This window comes from Phymastichus coffea, unplaced genomic scaffold (genome assembly GCF_024137745.1).
Source record: "Phymastichus coffea isolate CEN01 unplaced genomic scaffold, Cenicafe_Pcof_1.1 PCOF00035, whole genome shotgun sequence".
NCBI lineage: Eukaryota > Metazoa > Arthropoda > Insecta > Hymenoptera > Eulophidae > Phymastichus > Phymastichus coffea.
The window spans coordinates 984,122-1,009,159 of record NW_026706846.1 but is presented as its reverse complement, the minus strand read 5'-3'; the positions used below and the strand labels follow the sequence as shown (position 1 = coordinate 1,009,159).

Here is a 25,038-nt window from a genome sequence, read left to right as displayed (position 1 = left end):
ATTCAACTTTTCGTGCAATATGCATGTTTGACCTTGAAATGACCTTGAACCTGGCGTGCTTGGGTCAAGGGGATGTTGGATTTATGTTCAGCGACCCTCGAAACCATAGAAATACTAGTTACAATTTTTTATACTACTTTTATTCGAGTTTGACCTTCAAATGACCTTGATCCTGACGTGCTGGGGTCAAACTGACTGCGGATTCGGATTCAGCGTGGCATAATACATGGGAATATATGTGTGTTGTTTTTGATACAGACCACTTTTTATTTTTTGTGTGCCTGTGTAATTATCCATTTACATGTTTCGAGCACATGTTAACTTTACATATTTCAATTGGTATGTACTTCCTACTTCTAACACGAAAATTTCATTCATCCTTTTGTTGTCATCCAAAGAATAGTAGGCTATATTTTTATCAAAATATTTAGAATGCAATGGTGTTTTGAGAAATCCAGCTATTTTCTTTATATGTATGATTTCTGGATTATTAGTTATATCATTGTGTACTAAAGCATGATCAATTTTTTCTGGAGGCATGCTTGGTAAATATCGCAACACGCGAAAAGCTTTATCTAACCGTAATTATTCCGTATTGTTAAAAATTTTATGATAATAGAGAACAAAAGAAATGATTGCTATTGTCTCTGATCGAAATAAAAGTTGTCACACAAATCGAGACAATTCTCGTGTGACTTTAGCCCTGCGCCGGCGCGCACTCGTATGTGTACATGCACTCTGTAATATCCGCACCTATGCGTAGGTCGCGCACATATATTCTCCATCTTGAAACTCTTGTCGCGTCTTGAAACTCAATTCATATGGCCTTAATTAAATAGTTATAAATACATATATTTTGATATACAATCCATAAGATTGCATAAAATTATAAATTATGGTGAAAAAAAGAGGACCATACAAGAAATATCTTTAAACCGGAGATAGTCCACCGAAATCTACTAAATAGGATCATGCCAAAAAAAAAACAAGAAATGATACGAGTGATTCTACTAGTACTGATGATATGGAGGTTAGTTGTGTTGTCAATTTCTTATAAGTGCATCATTTGTTAGGGAATAATTGCCTTCTAATCTATGAATGAATATCAATGCACTATATGATATCAATGTAAATATTGTATGTATTGTAAAAAAATAATTGTTCGTTGTGAAAAATCTGACTGGTTTAATTACATTTCAGGAACACTATAAAATCATACATAATAATAAATTAGCAAACATTGGAGGCCTTCAGCCAGACACAGGTCATATTGAGGATATTATTCCTGGTTCAACAAGTCCGGAAGAAATCTTGGTGCAGCCAGATATTGCTTGCAATAGTCCAGAGAGACTTCATGATAATATGATGCAGAGTGGAAGTAGTTCTGTCGAGGCAAATTCAGAGCAATATAAATCACAACTGTCAATGAGTGCTCGACTTAGTTACTCTGATGAGGTGAGACTAATCTTCATTACATTCGAATAATGTATTTACTTAAATTAAAAAAAATGTGTATTGTTTGCCTGTTGCAGTTTTGTTGCATAGAAGTAATAACAGTATTTAGTATAACATTAATATTTTTTTACTGTACAAGAAATAAAAAAATTCACGAACGATTGATCAGTATTATAATTATAATGAATGTATCAAGGAAGCCTGACGGTAATTTTAACTCTCTGCTAATTAAACACGACTGGTTTTCTTTCCCAAATTCTAATTAACAAGCGCTGTGATTAACTGTGCCAGTAGAGTATCTGCACGCAAACCTACTTTTGCAAAATAGCTGTGCAAATTCTTCAGTTTATGAGAGAAAGAAGTGCTTAAAGTTGAATACTTATTCAGATTATTTTGAAAAGACATTTTTTTTCACATTTTCAAGTCATTTGAAAATGAATGTAATTTTATGGAAGTAACAGAAAATTAAGCTTTTCAGTTATTACCAATCCACTCTTTGATTGATTTTTGCAATAATATTAGTCAATTATTGGTACTGCTAACAAGATTTGTACGTATATTATACAAAATTTCGTAATTATTTCAGGTAGAAGATTCAATACCAGAAACAGATGTAGACGGTGATTTTGACAACTCAGAGGACGAAGAGCAATTTTGGAATGAAGAACAAAACAAGGTTGGTCCAGTGAAAAGTCAATTGGATAATGGTACGTTAGATGAAATTACACCCGCTAAGGTAGCTGTAAGTCAGGCGGAAATGTTATGTGCTATTGGGAAATACAGCGAACATTTTAATTTACCAATAACTGGGATAGAACAACTTTGTAAAATGTTCAATAGTTTCCTCGATAAGCCCGTTTTAAAAGATACTCGTTATAATATTGACAATTTATTAAGATCTTACGATATCGCAGAATTCCATGCTGTATGCATAAAATGTAAGAAATATCTATGCTCCTTCAAGGCTACTGAACGATTCGTGTATTGTAAATATTGTAAGCGTAAAATTAAAGTTAAAGGTAACAACGTGAATTTTTTCGTAATCTTGAACGTAAAAGATAAAATTAGACATTTACTAGAAATCAACCAAAAGTACTACGACACTCTTTTATCTAGTCTAAATCAACTTAAACATGACTTTCAAGACATTTGCGATGGCTTGAAATATAGAGAATTCTTTTTGTCATTGCCTAATGAGTTGAAAAATTCCTTTATTACATGTGTTTTGAATACTGATGGAACCCCACTTTGGAAAAGTACTAATTTTTCTCTCTGGCCTTTACAAATACAAATAAATGAAGTTCCATCAGATATTAGACTTAGTGGAAGCATAACTTATGCGCTCTAGATAGGTAAAAGTAAACCTAACATGAATATTTTCCTGAAAGCATTTGCAAAAAACGTTAATAGTATAAATGTTAAAGGTATTCGTTGTACCATCAATAACGAATTTCGGAACTTGAGACTATATCCGATATGTTGTTGCGTTGATTCTGGTGCGCGTGGGCCAATTCAAGGACTTACGCAATACAATGGATATTTTGGGAGTAACTGGTGTTTGCACCCAGGTATACCAGTTATGCATGAAAAAAAAAAGTTGTTAAGTATCCTCTTCTAGATTATGTGCCGAACAAGCGATCTACCTACGATACTTTACTCACAATGAGAAATTTGAAAATGAATTTTCCAGAGGTGGGAATGTCTCACGGAATAAAATCTTTGTCTCCATTAGTATTTTTACAATTTTTTGATATTGTCGAAGGATTCGTACCGGATGAAATACACAGCGTATCTTTAGGAATTTGTCGACAATTTGCACGCTACTGGTTCAATGAAACAAACGTACCTTTTTCGCTTAAAAGCAGAATAGCAGAAATTGATGAAATTCTATTAAGTATTCAGTCGCCCAACCAAATTACGCGCTTATCTCGTTCTTTGAAGGATAGAAAGCACTGGAAGTCGCGTGAATGGGAAAATTGGCTATTATATTATAGCTTACCCATTCTAAAAATGATGCCGGGTTTTGAAGTTTATGCAAAACACTGGGAATTACTTGTGGAAGCAATGCACATTCTAAAGAAAAGCTCCATAACTAACGAAGAGCTTGACTATGCCGAAAAATGTTTGAAAGAATTTATAGTAGAAACAGAAGAATTTATGGCCAGACCGCAATGACCTTCAATGTTCACCAACTGCTTCATTTGGTGGATAGTATTAGAAACTGGGAACCAATGCCTTTCCATACTGGTTATGCATTTGAAGCAGGAAATGGAAAACTTCTGAAAATGATAAAATCAAGTAATGGAGTCTTGCATCAATTTGCCGAAAGCTAGAATATGAAAACAGTTGCATACTGTTAGAAGAACATTTGAATAAGAATTATGAGAATTCGGCAGTCTTGAAATTTGTACGTCAGTTGAATAATCGGCTTACCGAGAAAACTGTTAAAATAGGAGAAAATAGATATTTCGGCAAGTCTGTTTATACTGAAGATCAATGGATAAATTTAAGAAACTTGTCAACAAAATACACAAAAACGTATGAAAGAATGGTTAAAAAAGATTGTCTCTTTGCATGCTGTAAAAAAGAAGGTGCTCGGACAAACAATTCTTTTGTTAAGACAAGAACTGGCAACTTTATAAAAATTGTTAAATTTGTTGTAGATGAATTGAAAGAAAAAGAATTCACTATATGTAATTACATCGCTACCGAAACTGTATTTGAAAAATTTTAAAAATTGAAAAAATTGTGTCTATCGAAGAAGATAAGATCGATATAGAAACTAATGAAATAACGAATATAGCAATTGTTATAAATACGAAAACTGGACAGTACATTTCAGCTGTTCCAAATATGTTCCATTATTAGAATTATACGTAAAAATTACACATCTATTTTTTTTCATGTGTATAAAAAGTTTTGTAATATAAATGTTCACGCTTTACTTATTGTACTCACGTTCGCATTTACTCGGCTAAAAACTAATGAATATGATATTTATTTTTTTAATACTTTTTTGTATTGTATAGAAATAATCAAGTATTTTTTATAAAAATTTTCGTTATGAAATATTAAAGTTGTAATATTTTCAAAAAATTACATGTATTTTCATTACACCTTTCAATTTATGACAGTAAATTGCATCGTAATAATGACAAATGGTTTGTTAATTTACAGAAAAATGATGATAATCGTACAAAATTCGTACAAATTTAGTACAAAATTCGTACAAATTTAGTACAAATTTTGTACAAATATCGTACAAAATGTGTACAAATTTGTACACATTTTTGTACAAATTTGGTACCAATTTTGTACAAAATTTGTACCTTCATTTTCAGTGGGGATGACTTGAGAGCCTGGGTTGTTTAAGGAATATAGGTGTACCAACGGTCAGTGATCTATGATTATAACGAATTTTCGTTCGTATAAGTATAGCCTGAATTGTGAAATGTTTCATACCATTGCTAAAAGTTCGAGCCGTATTTCCGGATAGTTGCTTTTCAGTCGGTGTCAGTGTGCGTGATATGTATACTACAGGATACTCGTGATTATCGTCGTTGAGCTAATACAGAGATCCGACGATACCAATTTTAGATGTGTCTGTTGTGAGAAAAAAAAGTTTTCTCGAAATCCGGATGGTTTAGCATAGGCGATTCGTATAGCTTTTCTTTCACGATTTCAAAGGCTTTTTTTGCTCTTCTTCCCAGATGAATGAATGCCCTTACCTCAGTAGGTTGGTTAATGGTTTAGCGATTTTTGCAAAATTTTCAATGAAATTGCTATAGTAGTCTGTTAGACCAAGCCATTGTTTAACGTTTTTTGGCGTGCGTGTAATGGTTAGGTTTTGCTTTTGTCATGGGATGCTTTCCTTCGAGGCACTGTGTTGTCGTTTTGAGTTCAAGGTATGAAGCAGTTTTATATCGAAATTCGAGTCTGAACTCGCGATGCGGCGTCTCAGCTCCACTTGATGCTGCTTGCTGCCATTCGCGCGTGCGGAGGAGGGAAAAGGATGTCCCTTTTCTGGGCACTGGCGAATTAGGAGACTGGTTTTCTCCTCCCCTGGCTCTCAGTCTTGCCTTCTCTTCTCTCCTCGCTGATGGTCCACACGTGCGGCGTAGCTATTTGCAATGGTAAAAAAATTTAATGGGCTTTCGACGGAAAACCTATTAAATTTTAACGATTTGAAAGTCGTCAAAAAAGCTCTTTTTTATTATTTTTTTTGAGCCATCCTTTACGACCCGTTGTGTCGTAGCACCTAAGTGACCATTTACATTTTTTACGGTTATGCTAGCCTATTATGTCTATTCAAGCTCAATATTTATTTGAACGCTCGCGTTTACTTTCTATTTTCTTATGCACGTAGTTTACTGCTCTTACTTCGCATACCTGACGATAGGTGACGTCGGTTCGTCACAGGTCATAACACTATTCCGGGCCGAAAACATGGCATTCGATACTCGATATGATCCTGACGTATAATAACTATTTAATGAAATTATTATAGTTGAAAAATGTTGAAAAGAAAATAAGTTGATTTAAATTTATTTTGTATTCACCAAATAACGAACTATGGAATTGCATAATTAAATCAAGATTATTTTATAAAATTGCTAATTATATTGACTGACTATCGGAAATTGATTTTCGTTAAACCCAATATCTATCTAATTAAAAAAAGTTTGAAATCAATGTAGAATACTAATATGAATCTTTAACTGCAGTTATTCAAAGTGGGGACAAGCTAAAAATTTTACTGAATAGTAAACCAACAAAATTGAATTTCAATTGAATATTTCAAATAAGCGTAAAACTGTCGATTAAAGAATGATATAAATGTATTTAATAGATTTTTAATAATAAAATGCTAAAATGTACTAAAATAAAAAGTAAAGGTGTGGATAGAAAATTAGATTATTTTGACAGATCCTGTAATTCCAATCCCCAAGCACATAGAAATTATGTTCAAGATATTAATTCTTTGTATAAAATATTTGATTATTCTGAAAAAGAATTGCCCACCATGACAAAAAAATATGGTAATCACAATCTTTAGAAAATTCAAATTTATTTTATAAATAATATTTATATGAAATTTGTATTGAAAATTATTACAATATATATTTAATGTAAATGTAATTTATACAATATTTATTTTTATAGTATCTTTTGGAGAGTTTTTGCAAATTGAGCTGACCAGAGGTTATCAGTTAGAACATGAAGAACAGCGATTTTCAGCACGTAGAGAAAAAATATATTCATTTTTTAAAATTCCTCGAGAAGTCGAAAAATTTATGATATATGGCTTTTTTCAAGTGAGTTTGAGTACGATTGCAATATTATTATAAATAATATAAAAGTATATTTATATCATTTCATTCTAGTACATTATTTAAGATTTCTCATATCTACTTAATAAAATTTATTTAAAATATCTTCCATAAAAAATTTTTTCTTGTCATATATATTTTCATTATTAATTTTGCATTAAAAATTTAAAAATATATGTATAGGATATGAAAACAAGTGCATATATATGTTATATATTATGCAATTGGTGGATAAAAGATATTTCATGTAGATGGATATGCTTCTACCATATGAAAGTAAATTTAGATTATAAATATATGATGGTAAACTTCGAACTATAGGCTTAGTATCTATATTATTGGTAGCTCAAAATGTCAAGCTACCAGTTATCTGCAAGTGAAGCTGTACACAATTTATAAAAGATTACAGTAGATAGAAGTAATATCAAATTCTTCAATTAATACTACACCATAAAGTTAAATAGTTATACTATTGAAAATAATAAATTTCTTTATTTGCAGTTAATTCATTGCCAGTAATTGGTTTTATAAAGAAGTTGAATGTGTAACATCTAGTCTGTCTTTTAATATCGTTATACTAATAAATTTACTATTATTATGCATTAAATTAAGTTCTAATTATACAATAAGTTTGAATTGATTAGTATTCAATTCATTATTGTGTTTTTATAAAATTTAAACTTATTTTATATGGAATTAAAAAAATATGCAAGATATAGAATGGGTATAGATAATAGGAATATTCACATTATAAATGGATTTAGAAATGTTGAACCTGATCAGTTAAATATTGTTTAGGTAAATTAAACTATAGTTTAAAGAACAAATCAATAATCCAAGCAGCAAGAATTTATTATAAAATGTTGGTGTAATAAACGTTTCAGGTCAATCCTCAAAATTTTTAATGTTAATTCCTAGCAAAAAAAGCCTTGTTTAACATTGAGAAGAGTTTATCAACATTGGGTTAACATTTTATGAATTTGTTATAAAAATATTGTAGAAATATGGCATAAAGGCTGACTCATAAAATGAAAAATTATAACAACTATTGCAGAAACCTTTTAGTACCATTCTAAAAAGAAAGCAAAAACTAGATATGCTATGTTGTGAATACTTGGAAAATAACGAATATAAATATTAAACAAATAAATTTTCTTTTAAATGTTTTCCTGTATATTATATAAATGAAGTCAAGATTTTCTTTTTTTTTTACAAAAAAATAGGTGATTCTAATTTTCAATTTTATTTTATCAATTTTATTATACACATAAAAAAGTTATTCAGCTAAGAGTCCGCTTAAAAGCTGGCGGTAAAATTGCTACTTGTATTTATCTTGCTCCAAATATAACAAATAATTATTGATAGATTGAAGGGAAAAAATTTGGAGAAACCCTTATGGTGTCTATAGTTTCTAATACTCTGTGACAAGTTTAATATGTATTTTTGTTTACCGAAAAAAATTACAGTCTTAAAATAGAAAAGACGCTGAATTTCATGAGTATGAATTTTGGATCGTTCACGGTGAACGAAAGATTCTAAATTCCAAGATGCAATTTTCAATACAATATGTTGCTTCTGAGTTATGCTATAATGATATGAACAATGATTTCACGTCATTAATTTAATTACAATCTCTATAAACTATTCTGAGAGTTACTGGCGTAATGAACGTCGGGCCTTAATTTTAGCTATTCATAATAAGTTTTTTTTTCCAATTAAGAATTTTATAATTATTTCTCTAATTACGGGCGCAATTTAGGTTGTAGTAGGTAAATAGGATGAGAAAAGACCTCTCTGCATCACAAGGAAGGAACGACCCGTAATTCAAGAGCAGAATAGATGGTCCGCAATACGGGACGCTCTTCTCTTTGTCGCGCTCATGCCGACATTACGCAGAATGATCGTAAAGTTTTTTTTGACTAGGTTTAGATGTACGGTAAGGAGGCTGCGGAATTTCATCTTCATCCTGCTTCACGATTTTCCTAACGGATATCGACTTTTTGGAAACTTAAGAAATTAATATGAGAAAAAAAAAAATTACATAATATGCGAAAATATAGACAAAAATTTTAGATTTCGAAAACCTCCCACATATTTTTCCTTTAGAAAGATAGTTTTGGTGCAAGTTACGAAATTACTTACGAATTTTAATAGTTTTTTTTATCGAAAAAGATAGCTAAATCATTAAATAAAAAGAATATTCTTACCTCAGAAGATAATCGTATCTGTGTGTACTGAGCGATATCGATTTGAGGTTGAATATACGATAATTTACATTGATTTGATTGAATAAATTAGTATAAATAAATAAATCAAATTAATATGGTATTGTATTATGCAAAATGTACAATTTTCAAATGTATAAAAATAGTAACGGACTTCTTATAATAGATACGGTTTTCAATGAGAAAAGTGAAGAAAATTAGGATTTACTTATTGTTTGTACTCCTTGCAATAATGATATCACACACCATGCAATAAAATAACGCAAAGATTCTAGTTAAATATGCACACGCTTGGCAATCGAGTGTAACTTCTAAAATTTCCGAACACAAAAGTTAAAATAGGAAAGAAGAGAGAAATTAAGTTGAATTACGCTTTATTTTACTCACTTTTATTTGTATATCTCGATGTACTACAGCCAATTTCTGGTTCCCACACACACACACTAATTATTTGAATGGCACGAGGCAACGAAGAACGAAGAAGAAAGAAATAAAATCGAATTCGGAATCATCTGTAGGACTGCTTGCCAACGAGCGCAGCCTTCCCTTTTTAAACCCTTGGCGAGAAAGTTTCCTACTCTAAAATTTTGGGCATCCTGGGATGAGCCAATTTTCTTTATTCAAAATTAATGAGTTGGAAAGTGCTGAGAGTCTTCTAGGCGTAGCTAAGATTTGGGCCCTAATTTTGGGCCACATACTATTTTAATCTTATTTACGCTTTATTTGTTTAAACTATTTGTATGTGTGGCAATCAAAGTTTTGTGACGGTAAACGTCGAATTAGCGCTAATAACGTTACCTAATTGCTGCTCGCGGGGGCAGCACCTACTGGGGAGATTAGAAACGTGACAAAGGAATGCGGCACGCGAGCAGATGGAATGTTTTTGCTATTACCGATCCTGTGTCGTTAACGCCAAAAAGAGCAAGAGAGGAACGCCCAGATCAGTGCCAGCTAATAGTGATTGCTGTTGCCGAGGTGCCATACATCTGCAGAAGGGAGAGATCCGAGCCGACGGAGAAACGTCGTCCTCAACGAGATCGAAAGAGTGTGTGTGAGGTTTCGCCATCGTGGGCGAAACCGCGTGTACACGAATTCGCGATCCGCGACACAAACACGAACAATCTTCTCGCTGTGCGACTCGCCATTGTCCACCTCGTACGTCTGCAATATAAAGGTAAGCTGGCCAGCTTAATTTCGCAGTCGCGATATAATTGCATATATAATGATTAATTTTCCGACATCTCAAGCGTGCATGTAATAGCTCTTCCAACAAAGAGCAGCGAGCGTTCCGACACTGCATGTTGTCGTTGTGCGAGCGTCGAAATAAACAAACACGCGGGCCGACCTGATGTAGCATATAATAGATAATAAAAGCTTCTGTTCGAGTCATTAACAAGTGCTCTCGACTCTCTTATTTCATATTGCTTCCACTCACTTTCTCGTAGATTAATAGATCTATCGGTTGACTGACACCCGTTTCCCCATGCTCTCCGGATTGCGTATTGAGCATAGATGATTACATCGCCCTCTAATGAATCCGCGCGAATAAAAATAATTAAACGGTAACCACCCCGTTACATGGTGCCCAACGTTAAAGAACCTACGGTGTTTTTGATTGTTCAAAACACCGGTTCTCAATAGTGACCTTGCGCTCAGTCAACCAGCGACTTAGGTGGCAATCAAGTGTTGTTGTGCACACTCGATATCGAAGGCCACAATAGTAAACATAGCCTGTTAGTTAGCTTGCGAAGGCCCGCCGCGGCGTAAAAGTGTAAATAATAACTAAACGCGTGCGAGTGCGACCGAAAGGCTCTTAGAAGCGTAAACACCAATAAATTTTGGAAGTTGCCGCAAATCAATAATATTGTACCCGTTGGCCCGGGGAAAACTAACACCGGCAACTTTCAAACGAAATTAATCCAATTTGATAATTTTATTTGATATCGATTGCCTTAAAGTAAACGTCTTTTTTTTTAATATTATTAGCTGCGGTTGTTGATGACTACGCTAAGCGCTCGTTAAAATATTTTAGATACTAACCAAAACAGCCGCGCTAACAAACAGTTAGTGCGTCTGATAGGCAGGGTCATTATATTGCGTATTAACGAGCGAAGAGTCTTTCGGCAGATAAATCGTAAAACGCCCTTGATCAAGCCCAGTGTCGGCTAAAAAAATTTTTTATTTTCATTTTGCGTACGAATTTTAATACAGCACTCGCACTCGTATAACAAGCCTGTAAATTTTGCGTAAAAATTAGCCGCAAGTCAACTAACAGAGAAAAATGGACCGCACTCAAACAGAAATAGAAAACTGGGTGTTGACGCTCCAGGAGGAGGAAATCGAAGAGTACCTCGAACAACTGGAGCTCAAAACAAGCGGGACCAAGCTCTCGAGAGCTGCACGACTACATACCTGGTTACTCGGCGACTACTCCGCAGCAGATTTCGCGGAAGCCGACAACCAGCAAAGCAGTCCAGCCAAAAGAGCTGCCCTACGCTCGGAACTAATTGTATCCCTATGTGAGGAACACACAGCATCCGAGCAAGATGGGGAACACCCGCTAGCCCAGTTAATGCAGAGTGCGGAGGTAATATCGCGAGTGCAGAAAACCGCGATAAACATCGCGAATGTCCTGGACAGAGGAGAGAACACGAACGGTAATAAGAGTATTACGATAACAGCTGATGATGGCAGCCAGTTCCAACTCCCGCCGGCTTTCGCGGTGATGATCCAAGACCTCATTTTCCGGTCCAGAGAAAATGAGAAGAAACTAGAGCTGCTAGACTCACTGAGTTTGAATATGTCCAATTTAACAAAAATATTAGACAAGATCCTCAGCAACAGCGTCAATGTGAAGGACCAACTGGACAGTCAATCCGCCAGGATCAGCGCATTAGAAAACGCCGAAAACAGAAATATACGGCAAGACGATGCGAATAGTTCCAACGAAGTGCGGCAACAGGAGAACACGCGTAGGAGCGTAGCATTCCAAGACACCTTCACATGCCATTACGACACCAGGCTACCCTAGAGCACTCCAGCTGGACCCAGACAGAGGCCCACGGGGGCCACCGGCAGGACCCTCTACCGGACGCCCCCTTTCGGAGAGGGTGGACAGCATCAACTCGGTGGAGTTAATGCTGAAGTGGACAACCACCCGCCGAGCATGTGGTCATCCCACCCGACGTCAAACCCGTGGTCGACAACAAGAGACGTCGGCCGCATTGTCCGAGGATGGAAACTCAGATTCTCCGGAGAGGGCAATGCGAGCATTGACACCTTCTTGTCAAGGCTGGACAACTCGAGGAGCAGCGCCGGACTCACAGAAGACGAGATGCTCCTGGCTGTATCCGAGTCGTATACTCGTATACTGTATACTCGTCGGTCCCGCCCTCGTCTGGTACGAGACGATGAGAAACGAATGGTTCTCCTACGCGGATTTCGAGGCAGACGCGAGAGCATGGTTTGGGACCAGCAGGCAACAACAGCAGCGTTTAACGAAAGAGGTTCAGAGCCGATATCAGGGCCCAGACGAGCCTGCGAACGTCTACATCGCTAATATGATGGGCCTAATGAATTGGCTGAACCCCAAAATGACGCACGAGAGTCAACTGGACCTGCTACACGCCAACGTCCTCCCGGACATCCAGAGCCAAATACGGAGATCGGAAGTAGACTCCATACGGACCCTGAACGATCTGGCCACGGCGGCCCAGAATAGCTTGCATCAGCGAAGGATGGAGCGGACGGTACCAGACCCTCAGTCGACTCTATACCCTGAGTTAGCGTACCACCCCCGCACCGATGCGAGCAAGGGTCGTAAGGGCAAGGTAGCAGCCATGTCCGGCGACAAACCGGAGGTTAATGACAGGTTGGACCGCATGGAGAAGGTACTTGAGAAGGTGACGCACTAGGTCGTCTACACGCCGACGCCCTCGGGGGCGACACCTAATCCGAGCCTGGAATCGGTCGATGGCGAAAAGAAAGTCCTATCCCCCGACGTAGTGAACCAAATGCTGCTGTCTCTCAGGGAGATATCGGAGGAGATAAAGGATATTCGCGCCGGCAAAAACCCGACTTCCGAGGACCGAGCCAAGAGACCGGAGACTCCTCGCAGACGAGGAAGAGATTTCTCAGGGCCGATCAAATGCGCCGAGTGTGTCCTACTGGGGTACAGCAGGAAGTACTGTCCCCAATGCAATAAGGGAAACGAGGAAAGGAGTGGTTAGTTGGGGTTGACCCCACTCCTTCATCCCGTAACCCAAACCCCGTTAATAAGATCTCGCGGCCTTCATCAGCACAGCCCGCACCGTTAGTAGCAAGTGTGTTGAGCGACGAGAGCGAGAACTCCCTTGGTGACGCCAAAGATGAGCATGGCGGTAGAGTGCACGTGGAGAAGAAGGGTAATGACGTTAGTAAAGCCCGAGACCCTGGACCAGCCGAGGCGGTGGCGTATGGATCGCACACGCCCTCGGGGGCACGGGCAAAGGCAGATAAACCGTCAAAGGGTATCGACGTTCGTAAAACCCGAGACCCTGGACCAGCCGAGGTGGTGGCGTATGGATCGCACACGCCCTCGGGGGCACGGGCAAAGGCAGATAAACCGTCAAAGGGTATCGACGTTAGTAAAGCCCAAGATCCTGGACCGGCCGAGGTGGTAGCGAATGGATCGCACACGCCCTCGGGGGCACGGGTAGCGGCAGATAAATCGTCCAAACGTAATACCATGGAAACTCCGATCGTTCGAACCAAGGTGGGTCGGACGACAAGTGACGTCACTCTACCACGCGAGAGCACAGTGGCTAGCACTATGGAGTACAAGGAGCAAAGCTGTGGAGCCGTCGAAACTGTTTCCCGATATTCCCCGGAACAGGAGACGCGTTGGTGGCTACCGGTGAAAATAGGAGACTTCCAGATACGGGCTCTCTATGATCCGGGAGCTTTCACCAGAGCAATGGGCAGTAATGCTCTGCAGATAGCGTCTGTGCTAGGCATCAGGTTAGATACCACCCACGCGGGTACGGCAGGACTACCAGATGGTCGTAAGTTAACGATCGTTGGTCACGCCCTACTGCCGTTCACCGTGGGGGAATTGACGATGCCGACGAGAGTAGCTATCCTCCCTACCCTCGTCGAAGAATGTATTTTAGGAGTGAACTTCGTCTAGCGGTACTTGACCCCGACGATAATACGTTGTTGTTCAAGAAACCACAAACCAGGATGAAGCTAGAGGTAGCTAGCTTAGAGGCTGGTCCGAGATTAGCTACGATCGGACTAGCCGAGGTGACAGCCTCTCAACAGGCGATATTGCAGAGGACCATCGGTGAGGCCTTATCGCAGGCCCCCGTGAGCTTGGGATGCGCGGCAGGCATTGAACACGAGATTCGGGTCGGTGATACGAAACCGATCAAACAGCGCTACTATCCGGTATCGCACAAGGTCGAGCAGGAGATGCATAGACTGGTAAGGGAAATGTTAACCCAAGGGGTAATCGAACCAGCGGACAGTGGCTGGTCGAGCCCAGTGGTTATGATACACAAGAAGGACGGCTCGTACAGATTTTGTATTGACTTCAGAAAGGTCAACAAGGTCACCCAGCCGAATGCGTATCCCCTACTGTTTATGCAAGATATATTGAGATGTTTGCGAAACGCACGCTATATCTCGACGCTCGACCTCAGCAGCGCGTATCACCAGATTCCTCTCAAGACCGAATCTCGGCCAATTGCGGCCTTTACCGTACCCGGACTGGGACATTACCAGTTCGTACGAATGCCGTTCGGCCTCTCGTACGCCGGCGCTACCTTCCAACGGTTGATCGATAGCGTGATCGGCCCCGAACTAGGCGAATTCGCCTTCGCCTATTTGGACGAATCATAGTGGTATCGTCCAAATTCGAGGATCACCTACGACACTTAAAAACCGTTTTGGACAGGTTATGCAGAGCTGGCCTCTCGATCAATCGAGAGAAGATTACCTTCTGCAAGCCTGAAGCCAAGTACCTAGGCTTGTTAATCAACCGCGAGGGTATCAGGCCAGACCCTGAAAAGGTGCGCTCTATCGTGGAGTACCCACGACCAGGAAACGTGCGACAGCTGCGCACCTTCCTGGGAGTCGCTTCGTGGTACCGCCGATTCTTAAGTGACTTCGCCACGCACGCTCAACCGTTAACGAAGCTGACGGGGAAAAAGAGCGAATATGTGTGGGGAGAGGACCAAGAACAAGCCTTCGCTAAGCTTAAGGCACTCATGATATCCGCTCCATGCCTCGGGTTGCCGGAACCTGACGGGCAGTATGTGCTGGAGACAGATGCTAGCGGTACGGGAATTGGTGTCGTCCTGATACAAAGATTGGGAGACGGAGACCGGATCATCGAGTACGTTAGCCGAGTCCTTAACCCGGCTGAGCAAAATTACTCAGCCACTGAGCGCGAGTGTTTGGCGGTCGTGTGGGCCATCCAAAAATTCCGCCCATACATAGAGGCGTACCCGTTCAAGGTGGTAACTGACCACAATAGCCTGAAATGGCTATATAACCTGAAGAACCCAATTGGACGTCTCGCCCGATGGGCCTTACAACTTCAAGGCCATACTTTCGAGATCGAATACCGAAAGGGGGCAGACAATGTGTTGCCCGACGCCTTATCACGCGCTTTTGAGCCCACGAAGGCTGAGGTTGGCGCAATGGACCAACCGAAGTCAGGGGACAGCGCCTGGTACACGGAGCAATTCCGACGCGTCGAGAGCCACCCAGAAGAATACCCGAATTGAAAGGTTGTTGGTCGTGTGATGTATCACCTAAAGCCAAACTACGACCACCAAGAAGAAGATGGATACGGGGACGTATGGAAACTCGTCGTGCCCCCGGAGGAACGCAAGGCGGTATTGTTCGAGAGCCACGATCTAGAGACGGCAGGAACTTGGGACGCGAGAAGAACTTCGCCCGCATCGCCCAATCCTATTACTGGCCGGGAATGTATGCGGACTTTAAGGGATACGTCTAAAAGTGCCAGGTATGCCAACAGTGCAAAGTTGAGCAGCGACCGCCGCGCGGGTTCATGCAGGACCGAACGCGGTCTATGCCTTGGCAAGTGGTCGCGGGCGACATCGCTGGACCCTTTCCGAAGAGCCCTCGAGGGCACGAATACGTCCTGGTATTCATCGATGTATTCACACGATTGGTCGAATGTATACCCATACGTAGTGCTAATGGCAAGACGATAGTGAAGGAACTCCGGGAACGGGTAATCCTGCGTTTCGGTACGCCAAAGATCTTTTTGTGCGACAACGGCACCGAGTTCCGCAACCAGTTGGTAGACGGGTACCTGAGAGATCAGGGGATAAAACGGACCTTCACCCCAACCTATACTCCGCAGGCTAACCCTACGGAAAAGGTTAACCGTACCTTGAAAACGATGATAACCTCGTACCTGCGAGGGAATCACAGGGAATGGGACCGAGCGCTGCCCGAACTCATGTTCGCATTGAACACGGCCGTCCATAGTTCCACCGGGGTCAGCCCTGCCATGCTCAACTACGGCAGACAACCGGGAGCCCCAAATACTCTTCGGAGACGAATGGACGAGCTTGCCGCGCAAGAGGAGAATTTGCTTCGAATCGGGCAATGGAACGAGCACATGCAGAACAGCCGTTCCGCCGTTCAGCAAGCTCACGAGAGCGCTTCGGATGAGTCCCTGAGGCAGGCAAGGTATTACAACGCCAAGCGTAGGGACTACAGGTTTAAAGAAGGGGACTGGGTGTGGAAGAGGAATCACGTACTGTCCTGCGCGGCACAGGGCATTTCCGCGAAGTTAGCACCCCAGTTCATAGGCCCCTTTATCGTCACAAAGGTACTCGGCGCCAACTCGTATCGCCTTGCCAATTAACAGGAAGAGGTCACGGCGTTAATACACGCCAAAGATCTCAAACCCTATTATGGGCAAGATGACGATTTACCGGAAGATGGGACCCGACAAGGAGACGATGACGAGACCTCTACCACCGAGGGAACCGTGGCGACGAACGTCCCGCTCAATGCGAGCGATACGATGATGCACGGAAACGGGAGCGCCGATACTGCGGACAACACAACCCAAAACAACGACGCGACAACTCCGAAATCACCTCGCCGTACTCGCCGTAATCCCCCCGGCCAGGTCCCACTAGATATCCCTCCTACTAACCCGACGAAGCGCCCACGAAGAAGACCTCGTAAGTCCGCGCGAACTACACACACTACACAACATCGACAAACAACACGAGCCCCTCCTCCCATCGTCGGGAAAAGGAAGAGGGGCAGACCACCGAGAACGCCAACCGTGAATGCATGAGACACGGCGAACGAAGGACCTGGGAGACCGACGCCAGGGACCCCACCTTCGACTCCGGCGACGAAGGCCCTGGGCAGCCGAACAGGCGCCCACCTTCGATATCCAAAAAATGTTCGGGATACTGACGCATAGAATTTTGCAGGATGCAGATTACGCTCAAGCAATTTGAGCAGGCGGCGGCCGCCCTCATCGGATTGGATTTGGGCCCCGCCGTCGAAGGCGTCATCCACGCTGCTCTACATCTGCTGGAGCAGAAGAGATGCGAGGAGGAACAAGCACGGGCGCGAGCTCACGAGAGCTCGACGTCCGTGCTGATTGAAGAGCTCCCGGCGGAGGAAGCCACCGCGCGCGTGTCGACAATACCCGGCATCGCGCGAGGCGATACCACGCCGCTGCCTGGACCCCCAGCGCGAGCTATCCCGCTTAAGGCCCCAACGACATCCATCGGTACCCAGACGGAGGAGGGTACCACCGACGCGACCTGGCGCCCCAGGTTCACCAGCCAGACACCCCCATCTGGCAAACGAACCTGGGAGGAAATAGTAGAGGGGTTAAGGGAGGTTGAGCAAGGCTGGGCGACCCTCAACGCCCTCCAACGAGCCGTATACGCCGAGTATGACGCGTACGCGGCTGCGGGACACCACCCCGACGACATGGACTACTGGGATAAGGTGGTGTCCCGCCGTCGCCAGTTCGCGTCGGCACTCAAAGAGGTGCAGCGGCGTCACCGCCAGGCCCTCGAGGGCCCGGCGAGTGACATTCCCATGGGCCTCTCCCAGCCTCCGATCGTCGGAGCCAGGCCAACGGCTCCGGAGGTTAGGTCGGGGGCTACACCACGCCGGGGCTCGCAGAAGTGCGGGGTAAACCTGATGGTGAACGTGGACGACAGCCAGGAGGGTCACGCAACAGGGCCCATCCACATTAATGTGGTAGTAGGGCCCGCGGGTGAGGACCCCACGGTCGAAAGACCGCTGTGGTCCGCCCCGAACCGTAGAGACGGTTGCCACTGACCCCCACGGAACGAGGTCTCCCACGGGGCACCCTATCCCACGCTCAGTAGGAAGGGTGCAACGTGTGCCACTACCTCGGGGTGACCCGCACGGATCGTTGCCCCCGTGTACGATGGCACGCCGACCTGGTCCAAGAGAGGCTGGGATGGGAGGCGCGCGGCCGTCCTCCATTGGATGACCGAGGAGAAGAAGTATTGCCGAGACCAGCCAGGTGATCTTTCCTTGCCCCCGTGAGCAGGGCCACCGCTACATCGCCCTGCGCAATAAAAACTGAATTAAACATCTCACGGACTATGACCCTTTATTACCCTTTCTCCTCTCCTCCTCGGAAGGGACAGCGCTAATAGGATTATCGTCAAGGACCCCGTAGGTCCAGACTGGAAGAGGGCTGTGACGGTAAACGTCGAATTAGCGCTAATAACGTAACCTAATTACTGCTCGCGGGGGCAGCACCTACTGGGGAGATTAGAAACGTGACAAAGGAATGCGGCACGCGAGCAGATGGAATGTTTTTGCTATTACCGATCCTGTGTCGTTAACGCCAAAAAGAGCAAGAGAGGAACGCCCAGATCAGTGCCAGCTAATAGTGATTGCTGTTGCCGAGGTGCCATACATCTGCAGAAGGGAGAGATCCGAGCCGACGGAGAAACGTCGTCCTCAACGAGATCGAAAGAGTGTGTGTGAGGTTTCGCCATCGTGGGCGAAACCGCGTGTACACGAATTCGCGATCCGCGACACAAACACGAACAATCTTCTCGCTGTGCGACTCGCCATTGTCCACCTCGTACGTCTGCAATATAAAGGTAAGCTGGCCAGCTTAATTTCGCAGTCGCGATATAATTGCATATATAATGATTAATTTTCCGACATCTCAAGCGTGCATGTAATAGCTCTTCCAACAAAGAGCAGCGAGCGTTCCGACACTGCATGTTGTCGTTGTGCGAGCGTCGAAATAAACAAACACGCGGGCCGACCTGATGTAGCATATAATAGATAATAAAAGCTTCTGTTCGAGTCATTAACAAGTGCTCTCGACTCTCTTATTTCATATTGCTTCCACTCACTTTCTCGTAGATTAATAGATCTATCGGTTGACTGACACCCGTTTCCCCATGCTCTCCGGATTGCGTATTGAGCATAGATGATTACATTCGCCCTCTAATAAATCCGCGCGAATAAAAATAATTAAACGGTAACCACCCCGTTACAGTTTATTTATACATAAATGTCAAGTAATTAATAATAAACTAAAATAACGAACAAAAGTTCAAAGTTACATTCATCTTTTATAAAAACAAGTTTTATTCATTATTGGAAACTATTAAAAATTACGTGAAAATTAAAGTCAATAAACATGAATGTAACGGTCAACTTTTCTTTCGGATCGTAAAATTAAATTTAATTATTTATCGGAAAACTTGCTTAATTAAAGGCGCAATTAAATAGAAAAAAAGTTTGAACTTATTATTACTAATTTAGTATAAAGAAAACCTTAAATATTAAAAAATATATTTATTCCAGCAATAAAAAAGAAACTGATTCGTTTTTTTTGAAATTTTTTGAAAGCGATAAAACTGTTTTTTGTCGATTACTCAGAAACCAATTAAGATAATTAATTTCCGCGAATTTTCGAGTGACCTGTGAAACAACGCGCACTTTTTCATATAAAGCGCATCGTAAAAAATAGAAATAATTAATGAAGAAAAAAAAGAAAAATCACAATACAGGATGCACGTGCATCACATAGTCCTCTTTTTATTACTTTTCTGAAATCAACATGCTATTCGTATCTAGTAGGCGGGCGAGGGCTAGTGATCTTAAAAGGTACAGTCGTAAAACTGCCGTATGCATATGTAGGTTAAATGGTCGTACTTGTATGAGAACTGCCAGATCTAAGGAAACAGTCACACGTGTATATTTCTTTTTAGCCATATGCGACCTTCGATTTCCGTAAGAAGGAAAAATACGCGCAGCTGGTATAATAAATTAAGTAATAACTAGAAATCTTAAAATGTATTCCTAACCACTGTTATGTTTTAAAGTTCATTGCGCGAAACTTGCTCTGAAGGAAATTCAAAACACGATTAACAATAATTTAATTAATTGTTGTACCTCGCTAGATATTAAGTTAAAATTGAATAAATATCAACATCTATGTAAATGATTTTTGCACAAACTATAATATTAATGCACATATTAATTGTGCGGATTCACATAATAAGTGCGGGTTCGAGCCCCGGACATGTGAAGATTTTCAGAAATGAAATTTTCATATGTCTGTTTCCGGTGGTTCGGATTCTACCATAAACTGTAGGTTCAGTTATGATGCGTATTAAAATTTATCCTTCTACACCATTTAAAAAAAATGATCAGGGAGGTGAGTCTGCATATTCATGACTATAAGGAACTAAGACTAATGCATATAGGTACTTAGTTTACCTCTGCAGCGTTCCACATGGACGTAGTTCTTGAAGTAACAATAACAATAAAAATTAATTCACAATATTAATGACAAAAAAAAGATAATCAAAACTGTAATTATTAAATAACAAGCTAAAAAACATAGATTTTGAAGTTTATTCATAGATATAAATTAAAAGCAAAAAAAGAAATAATTTTGTTACTTAAATTATAAATATATTATATAACTATGAAAGTTAATATTAATTTAGAAAATAGAGAAAAAATAATACTCGTAGAACCATCTCTCGAGATTGGGCCCGTACCCTTAGGCTCACGCCTCCGACTTTCTCCATGCCCCTGCACCATTTAAATCCGTTTGAGTACAATTGTAATAAAAGCGCGAAAAAAATTTTTATGGTCGGTGCCCTCGTGAACTACCCTTACCGCCAATCAAACGACTGCTGAACGCAAAATTTCACCATTTATCCATATAGCTTCTAATCACCACTAAATTAAATGGTAAGTGATGATTTTCTAGACAGCTATTGATATAAGAAACGGGCAGCAGAAGTTGCGCCAGTCGGTACCCGTGCAAACTATCCCTACACCCCTATCAATAACACAGCCCGACGTGAAACTTGCTCATTAAATGTAACTAGTTATTTTCGGTAGATTTTGGGTCGCTGATTTCAAATCTGACCTTAGAATTATACTATTACATCAAGTTTTTTTAATATCCTAACAGGACCGTTAGGTACAATAACATCTTGAATAAACTTTCTTTTGGAAAACTGTGTACGCTTTCTTAAAGGAGCACTCTTACCCTCTAAAACTCTTTTTTCAAGTTTGGAATATCTTTTTTTCTGTCCAAGATTTCGTCATTTGAATTTTACTGTTAGAGTAATTTCGTTAAAGCTTGAAAATAGAGTGAGCCATATGTAACGCGATGAAACGTATTTTATTGTCATTTGGATCACCGAATCGATACTAGACGAAGCACTACTGAACACCTTTAAATACCTAACCTATATCCACTGATACCGTAGGCATTTGAGCAGACGACGGTTCAACGATGAACACTTTAACCTAAAGTGGTGCAAGGGACTCTTATAACCTAATTTCCTTGACCCACGAGCCCGGTAACTTCGAGGCAGGCGCTATTCTAACAAGTTCACTTTTCATCCACTAGATGGCTATCCTCTTCGTCTAGTGGAATAGCAGAGATTGCTCTACTTCACTAGAGAGCTCAAGCGCTGATGTCGAACGATATAGTTCTGACTTGATACTAGCAGTGCAAATTAGTGGTGTTCGATTCTCCGAAAAAGTATTGAATACCAAGAATCGAATGATAAAAATAATTGAAGAATCGAATGAATCGAAAAAACAAAATTTGATCAAAGCGCGTATAAAAATAAATACTGGAAATTCTTATGTATAAAGCAGCAAACATGACGATATACAGCAATCAATCAGATAACCAGCATAGTTATTTTTTCATGTTTTTTTTATTGCCAAAAACACTTAGAATTATTATTCATCTCTGATAAATATAAGCAAATAATCAACGTCGTCTACTGATCTGTATAACCTAGCAATCTCTCCATTTGCCAAGTTAGCTCTGCAAAAAGCTAAAGCATAGTCGTTGTTATGCTTTAGCTGGTTATATTGATGAACACGCGGATTCGATATAAGGAAAGTGTTTGCCATGTTAATGGTGAAATAGATTTTAAAGCGTCTAAGGTTCTCTGGCACTATCTTTAGAGTACAAAAGAAAAAAAAAAGTAAAAACCGTTAATCGTATTATCAATCAGATTGAGTATCGTAATCTCAACAGTATTTATTAAAAATATTTCACTTGATTAAATTGAAGAACATTATTGATCTGTAAAACTGAAAAAAGTTTTGAAAAAAAATTACATTACAATTGTAAACATCATTATTTTAACCTACATTTGTATTATTCAAACCAAAACCATGAGATGAATGAAGTAGATGTTATAGGTGTGAGTAAATGAATGTAGATGAATTATTTTGTTAATAAATATTTATTAAGACTATCGGAAAAAAATGATTATGTGGAGTGCAAAAAGAACTGAATTGAAAAGCATCGCACAAGATTAAATAACTGTAAAAGAGGATAAATATAAAAATCTTAGGTAGCTTGTTACAAGTAAAATAAATTATGAAAATCAAGATGTGACGTTGTAGAAGTTTGAAGATTACGAACGCCAACAAATTACATAAGCTGATCGTGGTCAAAAACCCGGTTCGAGTTCAACTCGCAGCAAGAAAAGCTCGATTTCTTTCCATATCAAGAGTCGAAATCACACGCTATATTTTAATATTTTTTCTTCTACTTGTGAAATATTAACATAAAAAATCGATTTCAACTTTATCAACGAATAAAAAAATGCGATCTTTCAAAATTTGTCAAGTACAACTCGATTTACGAATCAAGTTTGACTACAATTTTGAATGATAAATTACAGTCTTCAGTAAAAGTAAAAAATGTTACACCTCGACATCAAACTTTGAAAATATAATTTAATATTGGCCGAATGTTTCGAGAGGAAAATGAAAAAATAAATAAATATATATTTTTGAAATAGTAAGCACTTGGAACATTTCTCGCTGCGTAGCAACTTTTATTGTTAACTATAGAATTTAAGACATTGAAGAAAAAAATGAAATGTATTAATAACTCTCAATCCAACGTGCAAGTAAAATGATAAAATTCAATACCAGTACAATTTACGTACGTTTTAGTTAAAAATATCAGTACCAAAATTATAAAAAAAACTATTACTAATAAAGGAAGTAGCTAGAGTTCTAAGACAATCCCCAATCCTTAGATTTACATGAACTCAAGAACACAAACATGTTTAAATACATACCAGTTAACTGGCTTTTATTTGGAATGTCAATCAATCCAGCTCTGGAGAATTGCCGTTCAGATGGGACAGACGTAGCTAAATTAGCTAATCTCTTGATGGCCACTTTAGATAGTTTTGGAAAGCGAGATTTCTGTGCTGTCCAATAATGCAAAATATTTGTGTCTCTTGACAGAAGAGGTTGCTTGAAGTATGTTGTGAGTTCACCGTGTAATGTTGAGTCGGATACTACGGATATTTTTTCATTGTGTTCCTTGAATAAATCATTATGAGCGCTCCAGAAATCATCTACTTTTTGACTATCGTCTGGCTGATTACCAGTTTGATTCTCTTTTCCTGTACTAGTTTCTATTAATTTTATTTCATTATTTATCTTGGAAACAGCAAGAGAAAATCCTTTTTTGTAATCGTTAAAATGAATTTTTTGATATCTAGGATCAAGTTGAACAGGTTAATGCACTTTTCGTGAATACTAGCGACAATCTTGCTTTGATATTATATTGAACTTTTAGTTTAAAGGATTTACCTACATTTGTTGTGGGCTGATACTTTTCTATAGTTTTATCAAGACAGTATACGAGTGGAATGATAATACTGCAAGTTGGATAGCTATCTTTGCTCCTATCTGAAAGAACTTTTTTAAAGGGTTTTATGATAGGTAAAATATTATTCAATACGTCCAATTTTTCATCATTCAATTTGATCTTTTTAGCATTGTCTGTATTCTTAGTGCACTTCTGCAAAGTCGTGCTGACGTACAAGTGTATTTCCAATATCGAACATCTTTCAAGCATGTCTATGGTGGATGTCCATCTAGTTGAGCAATCTTGCATTAAAACTAAACTATCTGTCAATGTTTTTACTTTCGGGTTATTTGAGTCGTCGACTTGCATCTGACGTAGTTTGGCAGTAGCAGGGACACTGTGCTTGATCAAAGTAACGACGTTTTTCACTTTTGCAATTATTTCTTTCATATCAGGTGTCGATGCTACCGAGTCTGGTAAAATATGTGAAGTGCCGTGAGCTAAGCAAGCCAGATATCTATCTTCACCAACATTACTTATAGCGGCTTTTTTATGGCAGGCTCGGCATCAGTTAGTATCAAAGTGATTTTCTCTTCTATAATTTTGAAAAAATTAAATATTTCTTTGATTTCAGATTCTAAGTATTCGCCAGTGTGCCGTTCTTGCAGAGAAATGCATCCCAAACATGCCTTTTCATAGTTTAAACTATCAGTGTCAAAAAATGAACAGCCAGCCCCATGTAGCTCTGGTTTGAACGATCGGTCCAATCAACAGCAGTTATACAATAACTTTCTATTTTTTCCAATTTATTGACAAGGAGCTTTTTCAACATTAGATACTTCTTTTCCACGCGATCAGTAATAGTGACTCG

General features: G+C 40.0%; 1 protein-coding gene across 2 annotated transcripts in view; it reads left to right on the top strand.

Moving 5' to 3' along the window:
- The first annotated feature begins 5,901 nt into the window (after positions 1-5,901).
- The window catches only part of LOC131663401 (protein TAPT1 homolog), a 120,446-nt gene continuing 101,309 nt past the window's right edge, over positions 5,902-25,038 (top strand). For both annotated transcript variants that reach the window (XM_058933796.1, XM_058933795.1), the window contains exons 1-2: positions 5,902-6,494; positions 6,619-6,770. In XM_058933796.1, the coding sequence (XP_058789779.1) occupies positions 6,320-6,494; positions 6,619-6,770 (327 nt within the window). In that variant the 5' untranslated portion in view covers positions 5,902-6,319. The remainder of the gene's footprint in view (positions 6,495-6,618; positions 6,771-25,038) is intronic.